A 20,267-nucleotide genomic window follows, 5' to 3' on the forward strand; every position below is an offset into this window, starting at 1 on the left:
ATGAACACCCGAAAGATTGGTTCAAACGCAATTGTGCATCGTAATATCATTAAGAAAAGTTTGTTTTAGGTATATGTGTATGTTTTATTTCTTGTTTTAGGCGTATGTGTATGTTTTTATTTACTGTTTAAGGTCTGTGAAAGATTTGTGGTATTTTGGTTCGTTGGTTTGGTATGCTTCATGTCATGTTTAATGGTTTGTTGTTTAATGTAATGTTTATGGTTTGTTGTTTTTATAGTCACATCTATAACAAATCTCATATTGAATTTAATTAGTCCTACTAAGAACAAAATCCATTATAATATTGCTTTCACGATTCTAGAAACAATAAAAGCAACCTTTAAATGTGTCATCACATGAGCAATATGTTTGTGGTGTCTTTTCAATGTATGAAACCGAGAAAATTTTGGCAATAGTTGAGATAATCATGCTTTTGCGGTGGAAAAGCTCTTTTTACTTCATCTTTATATGCATTGAGTTTAGGCTGGATAACACTTGATATTCTTCTTGCAACCTTTCTTTTATGTGAATCAATCGTATACCTAAAGCGTAAGTTGCTTCAAACTGAACTATCCAAACTTGGACTCCAACGTGATTTGCCAAGCCATCATGCCCTTGGTCAGAGAAAGCTTCCACATACCTATTGCAGTGTTGATATCTACAATACAATCTCATTTTGGGTACATCGTCTCCTACAAAAAACATGGAAGGCAAAATATAATGTCATTATAAAACTACACGGCAAATGGGATAATCTTAACACAAACTACCCAGTTGGTTTAACCTGGTTCAACGACTGAATCATGGAACAATAGTTGAGTTCGAAACTTGTCATGCCTACCATAATGATCGAGTTCTTTGAGATCGATGTCAATTTCACCATGTTTTTTGGACTTACCCACAATGCATTAATGCAGTGAAATATTGTAAACCTACTATCCAAATTAATGGTACATTCTTGTATGTATAATATAAGCAAGTCTTATTATTGACAGTTGTCCAAGATGGTAATCGTAACATTCTTCCCATTTCCCTTGCCCTTGTTGAAGGAGAAAATACAGAGTCTTGGGATTTTTCCTGAGAAATCTATGGTTACATGTTATCATGAGGGAATGTATTTGTATCATTTCAGACCGAGGAGTTGGGATCAAAGCAACAATGGACTCTTTAGGTCCAATGTGGAAACCCCCACACGTCCAACATCATCTTTGTATCCGATACATTGTTGCAAACTATCAGGGCAGATATAAGAAGAATTATGAACGACAATTAATTATACCCATGGATATGTTATATTTTTCCCAATTTCATTTCTCACTCATTTTCATTTTTTATACTAATTACTTCATTTCTCTTAGGTTACAAACCCTTACCTCAAATGTTTGAGGTTATGCTTCAAGAATTGCGAGGAAAAATGAACATGGATACAATTACATCAGTGAAATCAACAAAAAAAAATGGACAAACGCATACGATGATGGTTATCGATATGGGCATATGACAACCAACTTGGCTGAGACAATCAATTCAACCTTAAAAGGGGCCCATCATTTACCAGTAACTATTTTGGCTAAAACGATGTATTTTCGATTGGGTTAACTTTTTGCCAATCTCGGGGAACAAGCTCTTACTTGGATACAAAACAGTCATATTTATCACCCACGATTAGTAGCAGACCTGCAGCAAAAGGTTGCAGCATCAAACAACATGTCTGTAATAAACTTTTCTCGCATCCAAGAATTTTTCAGGTCCAGAAATGCACAACCTGTGCAAGGGATTGAATCTAACTCTTTCAGAGTTAATCTACGAGATAGATGTTGTGACTGTGGGTTTTTTAAGCTTTGAATTATTCATGCTCCCGTATCATAGCAGCTTGCTCATTTTCTCGTCAAGACTATAAGCGTTATGTGGATCCTGTATACCAACTTTCACAAGTATTAAGGTATATGAATATGAGTTTCCCCCCATAGGTAATGATAAAGACCCAAATGAAGTTCAGACTTGACTTCCAATTATACTAGATCCGACTTATTAAAGGAGTCAGTCGTCCTAAATCCACTCGAATTCATTGTGATATGTATATTCGAGAGACGTCAAGACAAAACTTAAGATGTGGCCATTATAGAAACCCCTACCGCAATAGGAGAAACTATTCATCTCTTTCATCATGTAATTGTTGACCACCATTCATGTAATCATATTTTCTAATGTTTCAACTTATGTTATTTCATTTTCTTTTAATTTCAATTAATATGATTTCATCTTGTTTATTTTACAAGACGACATTTTCGTATATCTATATAATTTTCCAATTAAATGTTTAATGTTTATTTCTTACAATCTAAAATACAATCAACTTTAACCTTACCCTACTTTAAAAACACAAACATTCTAACATACAATCAATTTTAACCCTAAACTTATTTAAAAACCCTAAATCATACAAATATAATACCCTAAACCACTAAAACCCTTAAAATCAATTACAAAACCCTAAAACCGCTTTAACATAAAACTCTAAACCTAAAATCACCGAGTTCCCTACGATGTGCATTCAAGGGAGGCGTTCCATAGGATGCGCCATCCATAAAACCCATGGAAAACGCATTTCATGCCACGCGCCTCCCCCCTCCCGGCGACTAAGGCACGTCTCCTGCCATGCGTCTCTTCTCTTTCCTATGTTAGATCGAGAAATAGTTAAGAAAGGGTGGTTGATAGATAGTATTTTTTTAATAGGATAATTTTTGTTCTAATTGTCCTTCTTTTGAATAGCCAACAAGGTAAGGTAATATATCATTCATCAATATAAATATATAAACTACTATGTTAGGATAATTAGATACTGTCACCTTAAATTATTTAAAAATAATATTTGATAATTTAAAAATGTATATTATAAATTGTAAAAAATGGTTTTATGAAGAAATTGATCAATTGAAAATGAACTGAATTAATTAAAACAAAATTTATTTATTTCTCATCCATAAAATTTTTTTGTTCCCGAATTTTAGTGGTGAAATTTTTGTATTTGATCGGGAAATCAAAAGAGCTGCTGATGTTATTCAACTCATAACACCTACATGGTTATTTAGACAACAAGTCAATTTTTTACAGCTATGACGATTCCTCGTTTTTCATGTCACTCAATACATTATTTTTGAATGGACCATTTCCTATTAAAATGCAAGAAAGAAAGAAACACTCACCGCGTACCAGATTTGTAAAGCTAAAAGAAGAGTTAAATTTTCAATTTTTATTATTATTATTTAAACTTGACTCTAAATTAAAATTTAGTCTAAAATATTAAATTGATTCAAATAATTTAAAATAAAAGATAAGATTTTTTTGTTAATTTAAATTTTATTCACGTTTATGTAAAAGGCATACCCATCTCTACATATGTAATTATACCCAGGATTCTTTGCAACTGAATAATTTTATGTCAATGAGGTATTAGTTTAAATAAATATTTATGTCATTGAGGCTTTCATTTAGTCTCGATATGAAGGTTTCGAGAAAATTGATTTTAATTTTTTTTATATATGAGTTCTTTTTTGGACTATAAGCAACATAGAATAATAAATTATAGCATTAGCATTACTTTTCCATGTAAAGATAAATATTCTTAAATGTAGGCTTAATTAACTATACTCAAAATTTACTTTAGGTGCCTATTGTTAAAAAAAGTGTCTAATATTTTCTCTGTTATATTTTCAGGTATCTATTGTTAAAAAAAATTAAGTAACACGTGTCATGTTCTGTTTTTTTAAATATTTTGTTTAAAAAAATGTGAAACGTGTTACTTAACATTTTTTAACAGTATACAACTAAAAGTATAACAAGAAAAACATTAGACATTTATCTTTTAATGAAAAATTTTATAGCCACCAAAAGTCAATTTCAATATAGTTTAAGCATTTATTTCTATATCAAGCCTTAAATATATGAAATTTGTGACATAAATTTTATTTAATCAATAAAAATATTTATGATGCTAGTAAATAAATAAATAAATTGAGATGGAAAATAAGATTCATAACATATGTGAAAGTTCGCGAGTTAAATTAATATCATCTAGGCATAGGAGGAATCCTCGTGGTACGGCCCTCGTAGTATATCGAATATGTATATATATATTTATTACGTTTGATATTGATTAAAATTATACATATAACTAAGGATAAATTCATTATTGTACAAGAGTTATTTATAATCGATAGTCATCCTTATAAAATAAGTTACAATGATTAAGATTAAAGTTAAACTATGATAGTCCGCTCAAAATAATATCTTCGTATTGTTTGATGATTTTTTATTTATTTATAGAGTTTTTCATTTTACATGATTTAAGTATGACTTAGATTCAAAGATTGTTACGTTTAGCAGGTAGGATTTGGTGTGTGAAAGAGAAAATAGAAGGTAGGGGGAAGATTAATTGAAAACAAGAGGATTTGGTGTGATTAAAAACCTGGAAAATGAGGAGTTGGAAAAAAGGGAGAGACGTGTTAGCTTTTGTAGCGAAAGAAAACTTGTCTGAAATGAAGCGTGTCAAAGTTATTTATTTCACTGTTAGAACCCTAAACCACTCCGCCTATAAATAGCAGCTTCAATCCTTCAAAACCTCATCTTCCGTTCTCTACAAATTAATCAAGTTTTTTTCCCTAAGAGTTCATAGCTCCGCTCTTTAGAAAAAGGTCAGTTGCTTAATTAAACACAAATACTATATGTAAGGAAAGTGCTAACACTATCTTGCATGAACGTACGTAGCTCTCATGCATATGTAATTAACTTTGTTGCTTGAAAGTTTACTGACTGAAGTTTTCATGTGGATTTTTTTGGAAGGAAACAAAGCTTCCAAATGGCTAAGCAATCTGCCGAAGTCGGTGTTGAAGGGCTCAAGAAGATTCTCATCAGGTGCTTTCCATCTCTCTTTCATAGCATGTATGTTTCAGTCTCGACGTCATCCCAACTCCTTGAAAACTTGGAAGAATCCAGGATCCAATCACTTTCCGCCGCCGCTCCACCTGTCGCCGCTGTACCGGTTTGGAAAAACCAAATAAAACCCCTTTTCCGCTCATCCTGACTCTCCCTACCTTCGTAACGTAGCTTTATAGGTAATGAACTCCGTTTGTTTTCTCTTTTAACAATGAATTATATGTTGGGTTGCAGTGAGGAACGAGTGGTGGATGAGGAGGTTCAAGCAAAAGTTGAGAAGCTTATTACCGAGCTCCACGAGACAAAGCATCTCCCCCCTAAAGACCCAGATGCTCAAAGGCTTGACCATGGCTTTCACTTCTTCAAGACCAAATATTTGAGTAAGATATACCATCATTCCCAACTTACACTCAAACACTCATCAACGGATAATCATTTATGACACTTTTTCTTCCGTGTTTTGCTTTCGGCAGCGCACATCCAGAGTATTTCAGTGAACTTGCAGAAGGCCAGCATCCCAAGGTACTATCGTCGTCAATATATAACAATGGTTTCATCTCAAAAACAATGATTAATGAATCCATTATGTTTTTAGTTTTTGGTGTTTGCATGCTCGGATTCACGAGTAAGCCCCTCGGTCGTTCTCAACTTCAAGCCGGGGAAGCCTTCGTAGGCCGCAATATTGCTAACATGGTTCCTCAATTTGACCAGGTTATTTACTTTCCCAAACCCCATTTTTAAGTGATTGAATTAGATTCTCCAGCTAACTTGATTGATGACTTATTGCACAGTTGAGGCACACTGAAATCGGTGCAGTCATCGAGTATGCAGTTAAAAGTCTTCAGGTGTGAAATTATTACTATATATATCAAGACAGACTAGTTCAAGTTCCCTTTGTCGTGTAATAAAAGGAAAGATAACGTCTCTGTGCATTTAAAATTACAGGTAGATAACATATTGGTCATGGGACACAGTCGCTGTGGTGGCATAGAGAGGCTTATGAGTCTTCCAGATTGCGCTCAGACTTAGTAAGCCTCTATGTATACGTTATATTTGAACTCCATGTCCAAAACAACAGCATTTGTGAGATAATTAAAACATATATATCGTGCAGCGACTTCATAGATGAGTGGGTGAAAATTGGTTTGCCTGCAAAGAAGAAGGTTCTGCAAGAGGCTGGAGACCTGCCTTCTGAGCAGCAGTTGACCCTTGTCGAAAAGGTAATTAAAACACATGGATATGTTTGTTGAAAAACCGAGTGCACCTGATTAAGAATATATGAATGCATGCATGCAGGAATCAGTGAGGAATTCGATGGCGAATCTACTCACCTATCCATTTGTGAGAGACGCTGTGGTGAATGGAACTATGACACTGAGAGGAGGTTACTATGACTTTGTTAATGGAAGCTTTGAGCAATGGAAGATGTGTACCCACTGAGCCGAGCCCTCATCATACCCACACTTTTATCTTCATTTCTACTGTGCTATTTTGCTCTAAACTAATAAGTTGAATTTGTTTTCTTTTGAGGTGTGATTTTCTTACAAGCTTCAGTCTTCTTTGGAGGATTTCATATGCGCAATAAATTAATAAACGTATTGTAAACCAAATTTTTAGTGTAATAATAAATGATATTGATATTAGGATTTGATGGATTATTTTTCTTCTTTCTCTCTTCCATAAAATAAAATTTTAATTTAATAATATTAAAAAGAACCATTAATAAATTTTCATGATGAATAAATTATAGTGCATCAACTCACATCACTACCTGTATATATGGTTGTTAAAATGATGGAAAATCAAATGAGGGTGAAATATGCATCGACGTGAGCGAAGGTACAATTATTTTCATTCATATTTAAACCCTACGACTACGAGTATGGACGATTAAAACTTGTTGGGTTTAAAGTCAATGAGGAGGTCGATGGATGTAGAGTCTTGTTGTAAGGATCCAATTGGTGATAAAAACAAGTGCTGAGATGATCTTAATGGAGTGGAAAACAAAATTACTTATGTATTTGAGATTGAGTACGGTTAAAGTTTGTGATTTGATATTTAAAAAAATACGAAAAGAATGAATATATGTGATTAACGTATAGACAGACTATCGGGGCGATAAGTTCATCAACTATTGATCTTGCTGAAATTTATGGTATGATATAATTTTGTCTCAGCAATTTTTCTTTTAGAATATTTACATAAATAGATGTAGTCTTATTTTTTCTATTGAATTCATGTTGGTTTGAAGGAGCCGGTGTTTATGATTGGATATGACACTTGGAGTTGGAGGGGAGGCCAAGGTACGAGGGCCAAACGTGATTTGTTTGACAAGATAACTTGTGCGCCTGCCCTGGGGCTACTGCTTCAATGATTGGTGGTTGCCCGATCTTCCCATATCTACTTGACTTTGTTCAATGCTTGGTGGTTGGCCATCTTCCCATATCTACTTCCCTTTATCCTTCCTCAATTGAGGTGTTCAATGGGATTTTTAAGATGCTGCAATTGGGCAACCTTGCCAAGCTTTCATGGTTTGCTATGGATGTTTTGATGCTGTCAAGTCTGGACGTCTTGACCAATGGGTGATATGGGAACACCCACGCCATTCCCAAAACCAAATTCTATGCAAGCCAAGGCCCATAAAATGCAATAACATGGTATAAGCCACATGAATTTTTTTAAATCCACTATGTTTACATTGCTATCTTTTCAAGGGAAAAAAATATTGTAAGAAAAAAGCATGCTATATATGTTCTTCCCTGTACAATAATTGAACTTTGCAACTCAAAAGTTGCTTTAATCCGATTGCCGTGTAATTTTAAATACAATCGGAGAGCTCATGGAGATTCATGGGTCCAGAGTTCGTAACCGGATATAAGCGAGCTAAATGCAAAAGCGGCGAATGCCAGGAATGCCATTGCAATCGAGGCACTTGCCATCTCTGTGAACTCGTCTTTGCCCCAGTTTGATTGCCAATCATCCACTCGGGTGGCTGCTGCAGATGATGCTGAAATCAAAAGATAGGCCAGTGTCTGCAACACAAACCAAAGAAGCACTCATCAGCATTTTCTTCTCTCTGCACTTTCACGCTTTAATTTGTAATTCTATGCACTTCACACACTCCTAGTGCTACAAACGACCTGCATAGATCTCATTTATTGCACTAAATCTATGAACTCGACCTATCACATACAAGGGAAATCTAAATGATAAAAATGAATATGCTGATAGAGTAAAATGACAATGCAAGTATGCAACCTATGCCCAAAACTGAAACATACAAATCCATATGCGCAACCTATGTGCAAAATTGAACCATACGAGTTGATGCCTGAATTTACGCTCATACAAGAACAATGCAACTTATGCTAAAAAAAAGAAGCATAAAATCCATATGTGCAAAATTGAACCATACGAGTCAGTGCCAGAAAATTACATCCATACTAGAACAATGTAACTTACGCACAGAACCATACAAGCCCATATCCGTAACCTATGTGCGGAATTGAACCATACGAGTCCAATCCGGAAATTGTACTGATATATAGAGCAATACAACCTGTGCCCAAAATAGAATCAAACGAGTCCGTACACATATGTTGATGGAGTCGTACGACCAGTCCAACATAGAGTTCCAATTGTTACCCATACTGGAAAATACTAATTGTTGACGATCACAAAAGTAATGAATGCTACGTACAAATTTATAAACTACGGTTTATTAGATTGTATGTTAATGAAAGACAACAAGAGTTATTTGTGAACCTACCATTTATTATATACAGTAATAGGGTGGTAGCAAGGAGATAATAACAACAAAGAATGAAGCTAATTATGAAGGGTAGTTTGCAACTATTAGTCTTTAATTTGGAAAAGGAAAACTTGCCTGATCCATGAAGAAGGAGAAAGGCAGAAAAAGGTGATGGTGGATGACATGCGTTTCTGTCATGAGATAGTGAGCTACATCATAGGCTTGAAACCCCGCATGTACAAACCCAATCACATTTACTGATAAACTGTACCTGCCAAATTTACACACACAATCAAACGGCGAGTGGATATGGAAAATGCAATAAATAAATGGAGAGAAGGGGGACTCAGTTTTGACCAATTATATCAGAATTTTAATTAAGCAAGCTTCATCAAATAAATCAAAAGAGAAGAAACCTGTATTCTTTATAGCGATCATAAGAGTCACCACTCCAGCCTTGTGTTTTATCAGCAGCCATGACAGAGAAAGAAATCAAGCACAAAACGATCTCGCTTAATCGAAATCCTAAAGCCGCCATAATCACCCTATGATGTACCTTCGATCTCCTCAGTACCGCCGCCACTGATCCTCCTCCAGCTCCGCCACTCACCTTGGTCCTCGTGGTTGCCCCCGGTCCCTCCTCCCTCATGGCGCGGTTCACTGTCAACTGCAACGAGTGCTGCGGTGGAGTAACCGGATGAGGAGGCGGTGAAACAAAAGGAGAAGAATTGGGGTTGGACTTGTCGATGGCAACGAGTGCCTTGGAGTCGTCGAAGGGGGGTTTAACGGGGGAAGCTTCAGGGGAGGCATAATTGGAGGTATTGTCGGGGTCGCCCTGGTCGGATCGGAGAGGGGAGTGGAGTCGGAAAGGCGAGTGCGGGGACTCGTAGTGAGTCAATGACTCGGAATTTGAAGAGGAGGATCGTTTCATGATGTCGTTGGGGTTTTGGTTCCTTTTCATCGCGGCTTGGGTGTCTCCATGGCTCTCTCTCGCATTTTAATACGCGGAGTGAGTGCAAGTGTACGAGAAAAGAAACTAAAATGGAAGATTTCTATGTCCAAGACCACATTAATTACTTCCCACCTTTTCCTTTTCGTCATGGTTTTTAGAATCGGATTGGTTAGCGAATCGATTATGCTATCGGTTTACTGATTTAACTGGTTAATCGGTCTGATCGGTTGAAAAAACCGGACGATGTTATAATTATTTAAAAAATTAAATAAAAATATAAAAAATATTTAATAAAAATAATTTTTTATATCACAAGTCATATTCAAGTTAAAAATCATAAAATCAAACGAAACAAAATGATTCAAATTAACTACAACATAATATTTAAGGTAAAATATATTAAATAATAAATATAATTATATAACTATAATTAAAATATAAATTTAGGGTTAAAAAAATCATAATAAAATGATATTGTTTGGTTTAATTTTTTTTAAAACAATCACACATGGCTAAGAAACATAGAAGAGCATCCCAAAAGTCTAAAGAGTAAAAATATGAGAACAAAACAATCTCACATTGCTAAGAAACATAGAAGCGCATCACAACTAACTTCTATAAATAATAGAGGTAATTTGGAATTCAAAATCATGGAGGCTTTTGGTGAGCATTGAGTGAACTATTCTTTCACTTCAATCAAGCTCGAATTTTAGAATTCAATCGAGCCTCTAATTTTTTTTTTTTGAGTTCAAGCCTTTTTGAGTTCAAGTTTCAATATTATATTTCGAGTTTGAGTTGAACTTGATAATTTTTAACTTGTGAGTTTGAGTTGAGTTGAGCTTACTTTTAAAGTTTTCAAGTTCGAGTCGAGCTCAGCAATACTTGAGTTCGACTTGGCTCGTTTAACAAATGACATTGTTTTGTCCCGGTTTTTTCCAATTTTCAGCCGGTCCGATTCGAACGGTTCAACGGTTCTGGCCAGTTCACTAATAACGGTTCAACCGATTTAGATTGAACCGGACTAAACAACGGTTCCGATTGAACCGACCGGTCCAGTCGATTTTCAAAACAGAATTTTTCGTAGCGACAGGTACACGTGGCATCTGTCTGGGAAAAAAGCCCATGGATTCTTTTAACCAACAAACACCCGCCACGTTGTGTTAATTATGACATGGCAGCATATTATTGGTTTCAATCCATGCAGAATCCGGAGATTCTACGTAACTCGATTGCAAAAGGTTTTCAATATTTTTTTCCTCCGTCATTCATATTTGATAGAATTGGTTAAATAACAGAAATTCAAAGTATACTAAAGCGAATCATCTGAGTAATTAATAAGACAACGTATATTAATGATCATTAATATTTCTCAAAATTTTAAAATTTCCAAAATACTTGAGATACCAAAATAATCAATTTAACCACCTTTAATATATTACCAATCCTTATAATACGTAAAACAACAAACACAATCAAAACCATTTTCTCAAGTATCCCAAGATAAGTTTTGGTTGGGACCTGTGACACTCTTTATATTTGTATCAAAGAAAAGAATTGAGATGTTAATTGTCATATTAAAAAAAGATTTTCTAAACAGAAATTATTATTTATAAATAGAAAATGAAATTATAAATTGGCAGTGGTGGGTAAAGGGAATTCAATTGCTTAGCAATATCAAATTGATTGGGAAGGCAACTTTACAAAAGTAAAGTGATTTCTTTCCTTCTTTTTATCCTTCATTCTTTACGGTTTCTTTAAGAGTGGGCTATGCTTATGCTTTGTGACAAAAGGGACATGAGGCACCACCATCATTTAAAAAAGATTCCTACACCACTCTTTGCTTTACAACCATAAACAATATTAATAAAACCCCATTTCAGAGTTAATTGCCTAGTAACCTTGTGCACAGCAATTGTTTTAACCGAGTCTAATAACACCACTTTAACCCTAGTGTGTATGTATATGTTAGGGTTAAGCCGAAGCAAACAACAATAACCAGACACCTGTGTACCACAAGTAGCCCCCTCAGCTAGGTTTTATTTAAAGAATATACTCAAAAAAGAAAGACAAGGGAAATGAAAAAAAGAAACAAGTAAAGCATCCTTCCCTGTTTTCTCTCTTTTTTTCCCACTTTATCTCTCATATCATTAGACTTTCACATAATCCAATGCTTTTCACTTGTCTAACATGACAAAAAGACAACCCCCATCACTTCCTGCTTTTCTGAATGCCCTTTTGGAATCACTGCAGTCTACCTATAAATCCACCGCCTAGTAAAAAATAATTGGTGATGGGCAGTGAGTGCTACCATGTATCAACTATTTGCAACCAGCTAAATACATGGCCTACCTACCATATATTGAAACGTGCCCTCATCTTATCATCACTAATCTGATTATCATGCAGTTATAATAACTGAAGGAATAATAGGGAGTCGTACAAAGTAATGTTTCTATCATGACCTCTGAAATAAGACAAGTAACATGTTAGTTCTATATTTGATCAATCTGCAAAATTGATATACATCAAAAGTGTAAGAGTTTTTAAGAGAGTAACACACTAAGGAGTAAGGACGGATGGTGCAAAAGAGAGAAAAAATATATCGATCCTCTCTTCTCCTTATCCAAAACTAAAAGCATATAGTTCACAAAATAGTTCCTCGGCGTCAGATTCTTTCATCTCTTGTTGTGACAAAGGTGATGAAAATCAGTAATAGACTGATCTCACTCTGGTAATATTAAACGGTTGAATAGCACAAGGAAACTTTGCTCAGGCACAACGTAAAGGAAGCCTAGATCAGCTCCTTTGACATAGGGTCCAATGCCCTGCATATGGCCAACCACAGGGATTTCTTTCAATTCAAATACTTTGAAAAATTAACAATAAACTTTCGGTCACAACTCACATCAAACTTACTAATACAGAGTCCCGAATATTTTTGTTACCTTGCCATTAAGTTGGAGAAGCTCACCCTCAACCCATCGTGGGTTACGGAAACCAAATTCTGCTATTCTTCCCTGACCTTTGTAACACGCAACCTGTATTTTTAGAGTTTTTCCCATCAATTAGAAGTCTTAAAGTCCAAATTAATGTTAACCAATATGAGGTTCTGAATGAAGTCCAATTTATATGAATGAGATAGCGGAGATATTTTGGGCAAAATCTTACACCAAATTCAATACTACACCAATATGAGGTTCTATAAAAAAAATACTACATAGCATTGCTTCTTGCTATGCAACCAAAGGAGAAAGATGGAAGACATACAAACTGATAAGAGAGAAACTAGAGTAATTACCACTCCTAACTCATCTGGATACAACCCAAGGTTTGGGAGGCGGCTCTCTCTTCCAATTTTCGCACGAAAAGTAACCTAAAAACGTAAAAGGCATATTGATTACCACATGCATGTTCTATCAACAACATTAAAACATAAAATTAACACACTCTCATGCAAGAAATAAACAGGACAACAATCAATAGATTAATCTAAGATACAATAAAATGAAAAAGAACCTGGCCAGCCGGAACATTGAGATCTCCAGTAAGCTTCACAGCTTCAACATACTCAAAGAACTCAACATCTGAAGATAAACCATCAGCATCACTCCAGCGACCATATTTACGCCTCAGTTGAACTATCTCAGTTCCATAAGGACCAAATGCACCAACATAGAGGCCTGCAGTTCAAGCAGCTTGTATCAATCAATGGTGCTTACTGTGTGGGGGAAGAAAAAAAGATACCATACGAATACCCACCCTCAAGTGGGTCCAAATTGCCATTGTCACTGCTAATTCGGTTGAAATTTGTATACTCAGATAATCTGCTCCGCCTCTGTGCTTGACTAACAGCAAGTTTGACAATTTCGCGCACATCTCTAGAGACCTAAAATAACATTAACAGTTAGTGTTAAGCTAAATCGAGCTAACAGTTAGTTGTATACTTATCAAACTCAGTTATTAAACGTCGACCTATACCCAGCATCCATTATTTAAGGAAAATATGTTTGGCCTTAAAATCAGCATTTCCTCCTATCTTTAAAATGGCACAAAGTGGTGATAAAGCAGCTACTCAACACTTCAACAGCACTTAATAGGGAGCATGCTGTACAAAATCATCTCCAAAATCTTATCGAGAAGATTGGTTTCGGTGATTAAAGATTTGATCAGTCCATCGCAGTTCGCTTTTATTCCAGGTCGGCAGTTGCTGGATTGTGCTTTTATGGCCAATGAATCTATTGATTATTGGCGGAAAAAAGGAAGGAAAGGAGTGGTTTTTAAAGTCGATTTTCAGAGAGCCTATGATTCAGTGGAATGGCCAATTATTCTGAGATTATTGAAGGTATTGGGCTTTGGGGATAAATGGATCTCTTGGATGGATTACTGTATTTCTTCTGCTTCAATTTCGGTTCTAGTTAATGGATCTCCAACACCAGAATTTCAATGGGTAAGGGGTTGAGACAAGGGTGTAGTTTGTCCCCTCTTTTGTTCAACATTGTTGGTGAGCTCTTAAATCTAATGTTGAGTAAGGCTGCTGTTCTTGGCCTTTTCGAAGGTTTCAGTATTGGTAAGATCGGTAATTTCTTTAATTTGACACATCTACAGTTTGCAGACGATCTAATCTTATTCTGCAGAGACTCCTCCACCCAAATTCTTAATATTAAGAGAGTTTTGAGGGTGTTCAGTTTAATTACATGGCTTCATCTTAACTTGTCCAAGAGTAAATTGTTTGGGATTAATATGACAGAAGACAGTCTACAAGATTTTGCACTGGAAGCTGGTTGTGGGGTTGGATCTTTTCCTATGATTTATCTAGGTTTACCGATTGGGGCGAATAAAAATTCTGAGTTATCATGGGAGCCCATTTTACAGAAAGTTTACTAGAGATTAGCAGGCTGGAAAGCATCTTCACTTTCGATGGCTGGAAGATTGGTGTTGGTAAAATCGGTGTTGTCATCCTTACCTATTTTTTACCTCTCTATTTTTAAGATTCCGGGGAAGGTAAATTAGAAACTAAATTCAGCAATGGCCAGATTTCTTTGGGGTGAAGTTTCAGACAAGAAAAAGTTCATTGGGTGAATTGGAATACGGTATGTCAACCATTTGAAAAAGGTGGCTTAGGAGTTTTGGATTTGAGTTTGGCTAATAGAGTTTTGCTTGGGAAATGGGTTTGGAAGTATGCAAATGAAAAAGACTCTCCATGGAAAAAATTGATTTGTTGTTTGCATAATATCAGTACGTTATCTTTGTCAATAGGCAAAGCTGTTTCTCCTCAAGATTCTTGGCTATGGAGAGGGATTCTGAGTAACTATGAGAAAAAGGACGAGATTGGAGAGTGTTTGAGGTCCAACTCGAAGATACAAGTGGAGAACAGTAGGTCAATTGAGTTTTGGAATGATATTTGGGTCAATGGATCTTCTCTAAAGATTCAATTTTCTAGGATTTTTGCCCTTTCTACTAATAAAAGGGGTAAAGTGGCTGAATTTGGTGACTTTGAAAATAATGGATGGGTTTGGAATATTAACTAAGGATAAATCTTTGTGATTGGGAGTTTGATTCATAATATTGTCTTGAATGAATCTATGGAGGATTTTTTAGCTTGGTCGGGGAAAGGCGAAGGCGTGTATTCGGCAAAATCGGGTAGACTCACTATTTCAAGTAGAATGGGAACTCCTTTTCAGTGGAAGAAATGGGTGTGGTCTGGAATGGCTCCTCCTAGAGTAGAAACATTTCTTTGGCAGATTACTCATCAAAAATTGGCGGTTAGAGTGAATTGAAGAAAAGAGGGATTTCGATAGAAGATGTTCTGTGTCCTTTATGTCATAAATATGAGGAAACAATTCATCATCTGTTTATTTCGTGCTCGGTTGCAGAGGAATTGTGGTACAGATTTCTAAGACTATGGGATATCTCTTCAGTTATGCCTCAAGAACCTTCTTCCCTTCTTTGTTCCTGGTCTTATCTAAGGGAGCAGTCTACTATTTGGAAGTTTATTCCAGGAGTCGTTCTATGGTCTTTATGGAAAGCTAGGAACTTAGTGGTGTTTGAGAACTGGAAACTAGACACTTCTTCTTTGTTCTTCATTTCCAGGGTTAGATCAGCTAAATGGTTTTTAGCGAAATTCCCTAATGCTAATATTCATGTTGATATACTAGTAGGGGATCCAACGTTGGCAGATACATTTCATTCTATTTCCTATAAATCGAAGAAGGCTATCTACTGGTCTCCACCTCCTACATATTTCTTTAAATTCAATGTTGATGGAGCAGTGAGAAGTGATGGGCTGCAGGGTGGAATTGGTGGAGTCTTGAAAGATTCGAATTGCCATATTTTAAACTTGTTTTCTATAGCGGTGGGTCCTGGTCCTCCTATGTTAGCTGAGCTGAAGGCTATTAAACAAGGAATTGATCTATTCCTTTCGTCTGAATGGGCTTCGAAAGGAAGATTAATCCTAGAGTCTGATTGTAAATCAGCAGTTGATTGGATTCTGTCACCAGTTTTGCCCCTACGTTTCTCAGTACTTTGGTTGGGGAAATTGGGACCTTAGTTTCTGCTAGGGGTATTATTGTTAGATGGATTCCTAGGAGTTGCAATTCGGAGGCAGATAAGTTAGCTAAGGAGGGGATTGGTTGATGATTATAGCTTTATGGTTGGTTTGGTTTGTATTTTATTTTGGGAAGTTATGATGTAAGATGTAAGATTATGTAATTTTGGTTTATTAATAAGATGAGGTACTCTTTTCCTCCTTCCGATGTTGCCTCTTCCACAAGAGCCAACTAAGAAGGAGGTTTTTAATGAGACCTCCTATTCCTATCAAAAAAAAAAAAATAGGGAGCATGCTGACTATAAATAATTTAATAAGTGTCATCCGACCTACAGATGGAAAAGGATGTCAGGTTTTTATAAGTTGAAAGAGTCATTGGAATCCAACATCTGGAAGCGTTTCAGTTATGTTATGCGTATCCCACCAAAAAAAGCCTTCAATAACACCAATGAGAAGAATGCCGGTAAACTGTTTAAATCTTAAAGTTAATTATCTGAACCCAGTGGTTGAAATTTAAATCTCACCTTAGAAGAAGCTTTATCTGAACCCCAAAATGCCTTGGCAACATCTGGAGGCATAAGCTCAGAAACGCTTTGGCTGCAATAGCTGCAATTTTCACCTTAGATGCTTTACTTTCTCCAGTATCACTATCTAAACTCCTCTTGGGGACATGTAGTAGAAAAGAATCTCTCTCCAAGTCCTTTATATCAGCTGGGAGACGGATATATTCATCCATAGTAGGAGTGTCTTCATTTTTATGGACAATTCCACCTATAAAAAGCTTCATATCCAAATCATTTCTGTCATCTAGATTGCCAGCCTGCTCCATGGCAACTCCATCAGGCTGCATCTCTTCGAAATCACTAGTTTCATCTTCAGAATTCTCAGTGACAGCTGTTTTCTCATCATCTTGTATCAATTCCTCCACAGAATCATTAACTATTACTTCCTCAGAAACATCAACATTCATGACTTTGACTTTCAATCCAGGAATTTTATTTTTAAGAAAATTTATCACACTTTTAATCCCTTCCTCAGTTGCTCCCTCGATATTTATTCCCTTCTCATCACTTCTTTCTGCCTTAGCTTCATCATTCCCCTGAACATCTATAACAGATGCATTCTCAACTTCAGAAGTGGATGGGGATTTTGTAGGATTGGATGGTGAGCTCGTACCATTTGTAGAACTTCCTTTTGCACACTGTAAATAAACTACCTGCAGCATATGCCTCGTCAGAAGCATCTTCCTTATTAGAAGGCTCTAGAGGACATGGTAGAGCATCTTTCTTGTGTGTGTGCAAGCAGAAAAAAACTATTCATCCAGACAGAGTAGATGTGATCATCCAGACAAAGGAAAAATTCCTCAACGAGTCCAATATATGAAATATATTTACACACAAATTTTGAAAATTTTCTCCTACAATATATTGTCTAAAAAATTCCAGCATATTAAAATTGATGATGCGTCAAGCTAGAATATTTAACGCAATTAGTACTTCACCTGCATAAGATATGTTTCTTCATCTTCTTTAACCACAAAAATCTCGAATAATGAGTTCCAGGTGATGCATTGACCAACTGCCTGCATGCAGTCAGTAATTAACAATTATCAATAAATTAACAGTACAAAGAACCTTAGTTGAAGAGAGATTTTTCTGACCTTGGACTGTAACTCCTAGCAACAAATCTACCTACACCAGGTGTTATGTGCACTAATCTACCAAATGGATCATCAGAGTCCTTTGAGTAGCCTACCCACCAGCCCACCTGCCCAACAGAAATAACATAGCTTCGATTAACACCCGGAAAGAGATTGATCTTCTAGAGGTCTAGTTTCATAGGCTAGTAGGAGTTCTATGTGAATGTGCTGAGTTACAAACATTTCAGAAATCAACAGAAAATGCAAAGCATTGAAACCATAAGGAAAAATATCATAAAAAGTGTTCTTAAGGAACCTATTTGACCCTATTTGACCGTTGCTTAAAGATACATCATAACAAACCATACAACTTGCCAATAAATATTTATAGAAGCTGACCATCAAATTTTAAGTTTCCTATTTGAGGTCATAATTACCAAAAAGAGAGGAGGGCTAGAACATTTGATAATTATGCAAGACCTTTAGATAATCATAAACTCCTTATTCCAAGTCATTCATTTAAAATATCATCATATAATTACCTTTATGGTCATTCACTCCTACAAATGTTAAATTTTCATTTCAATGATTGCTTTAAATATTAAAGGGGAACACCACGGAAGACTGAAACAGTTATATGATGTTTGCAATTTATCATTGTGTCCATTCATAATATGTTTTTCTCGAGAATCTAATATTGCTGAGCTTTATATTGTTAGTCTTATAGCAGTGCAATAGTGACAAGGAAGATTGTTAGAAAAAACGAATAATAGTAGAACCTAAACAATGACTTCCTCAATACTGGAAATTCAAGACAATTGACCATTTTTAGGCTATTCACCAGAAGGAACACAGCCCAATATAAGTAGTAGCAACAAAAGAAATTACCAGTCCACTCCCTGTAAGTCTAGACAATCGTGAAGCATCATGGTACCGCTCTTCATCTATGGCATTCTGCAGATAAATAAAAGATTCCAGTAAAAGCCAAAACATAATAGCACGTTGTTCATTTTAGAAGCCTATACAAGCTCTAACCTTCAACTGAGACATGATTTCAGCTACACTGTCCTTTGAAGAAACCTCAGCAATAGCCAACTTTAACTTTGCAGCTTCTTCGAAGTCTTCCTTATCTATTGCATCTTCAAGTTGAAACTACAAGATGGATCACTCAATCAGACAACATTTATACACATATACATGTATAACAAATAAACATATATAACTTAACTAATGCAATAGAATTATGTATGTAAAAATTGAAAGTACAAACAAACCAAAGTTAAACATAAATTAGATGACCTATATTCTATATATTACTGCAGTATACTCACAAGCAAAGAATTGATGACTTATAGCACTTCAATGTCATTAGAAGATAAATTTCAAATCTTCGTTACATGCCTTCATAAGTAATATCACAAATGGTAAGCAAACAGTATATACTCTATTGATCGAAGAATAACAACATAAATTTAGCACATTAAGAGCTTGTTCTTATGAAAAATTCGTTCTCTATTGATTGAAGAATAACAACAAGAAATTTAGTACAACTAACGTCATTAGTGAGCCTCACCCCACCCCCTTCCATCCCTTAACACAATAATCTACATCTTTATATCCAAAGCCATCGTTTCAATTTACCCTACTGACACTAAGAGAGATAAAACCTAATAGCAATAAAAAAGTAAAAAAATCACTGCAAAAAAAATGATTATGCACCTTGGTTAAAGAGCTGGGTTCAAACCCCCCCTTCCTATTCTTCCATATGTGAAAAAAGAGGAAAAGAAAGGGAGAAAAGTGCATAAGCAGCACATAGCTCTATCTTCCTTAGAGTTATTATTTCTGAGGTAAGTTGTGAAATTATAATATTGTGACTTTTAGAAATAGTTGGTCATGGAGACACAATTGAAAAAGAAACAACGAGATCGATACTAGAGAGAAACATGAAATGGGAGCCTAACGATGGAAATTTCAATTAACTAGTAACTAATTAAAACCCGATATAGGAAAATTTTGTGGCGAGGGATGAAAGGGAACCTTGAGAACAGAAGCATAACTCTCAGCCTGTTCAATCTCATAGAAATGGCGGCTCCATCGACTCCAATCCCATTCAGAAGAACTGACGGTCTGACTGTCGATGGGGTTGTTGCAGCTGCAACGCCAAGAAGAGTTGTTCGGTTGGCGCCTAGAAAATGGCCTGTTTTGAGCAGCAGCAAGACTCCAATTCCAACCCAAAACAAAGCTCAAATTGGATGATTTCTTGGGCGAGGAATCGATACAACAAAAGGGTTTCAGCTGAGGAATTGAAATGGACCGCCCCACACCACAAACATGGTTGCTAATTATCATATTTGTATGAATCTGGTGCGCCTGTGAGTGGAGTTTTCTGTTTTCTGTTTTTTAGAGACTTCTGGGTTTCAATTCAGCCGTGTGCAAAATTAGGGAT

General features: G+C 35.8%; 1 protein-coding gene and 2 pseudogenes across 1 annotated transcript; 1 reads left to right on the plus strand and 2 right to left on the minus strand.

Moving 5' to 3' along the window:
• The first annotated feature begins 4,629 nt into the window (after nucleotides 1-4,629).
• Nucleotides 4,630-6,456, plus strand: LOC120118397 (annotated as a pseudogene).
• Nucleotides 6,457-7,671: 1,215 nt separating this feature from the next.
• Nucleotides 7,672-9,678, minus strand: LOC120118396 (CASP-like protein 4A2). The gene is made up of 3 exons (XM_039138430.1): nucleotides 9,103-9,678; nucleotides 8,822-8,957; nucleotides 7,672-7,967 (listed from the first exon to the last, which is right to left on the minus strand). The coding sequence occupies exons 1-3, from the start codon at nucleotides 9,645-9,647 to the stop codon at nucleotides 7,773-7,775; spliced, it is 876 nt and encodes a 291-aa protein (XP_038994361.1). The 5' UTR covers nucleotides 9,648-9,678; the 3' UTR covers nucleotides 7,672-7,772.
• A 2,651-nt stretch (nucleotides 9,679-12,329) lies between these two features.
• On the minus strand, nucleotides 12,330-20,267 carry LOC120118394 (annotated as a pseudogene).

The sequence above is a fragment of the Hibiscus syriacus genome, unplaced genomic scaffold (assembly GCF_006381635.1).
Source record: "Hibiscus syriacus cultivar Baekdansim isolate YM2019G1 unplaced genomic scaffold, ASM638163v2 tig00110328_pilon, whole genome shotgun sequence".
Taxonomy (NCBI): Eukaryota; Viridiplantae; Streptophyta; class Magnoliopsida; order Malvales; family Malvaceae; genus Hibiscus; species Hibiscus syriacus.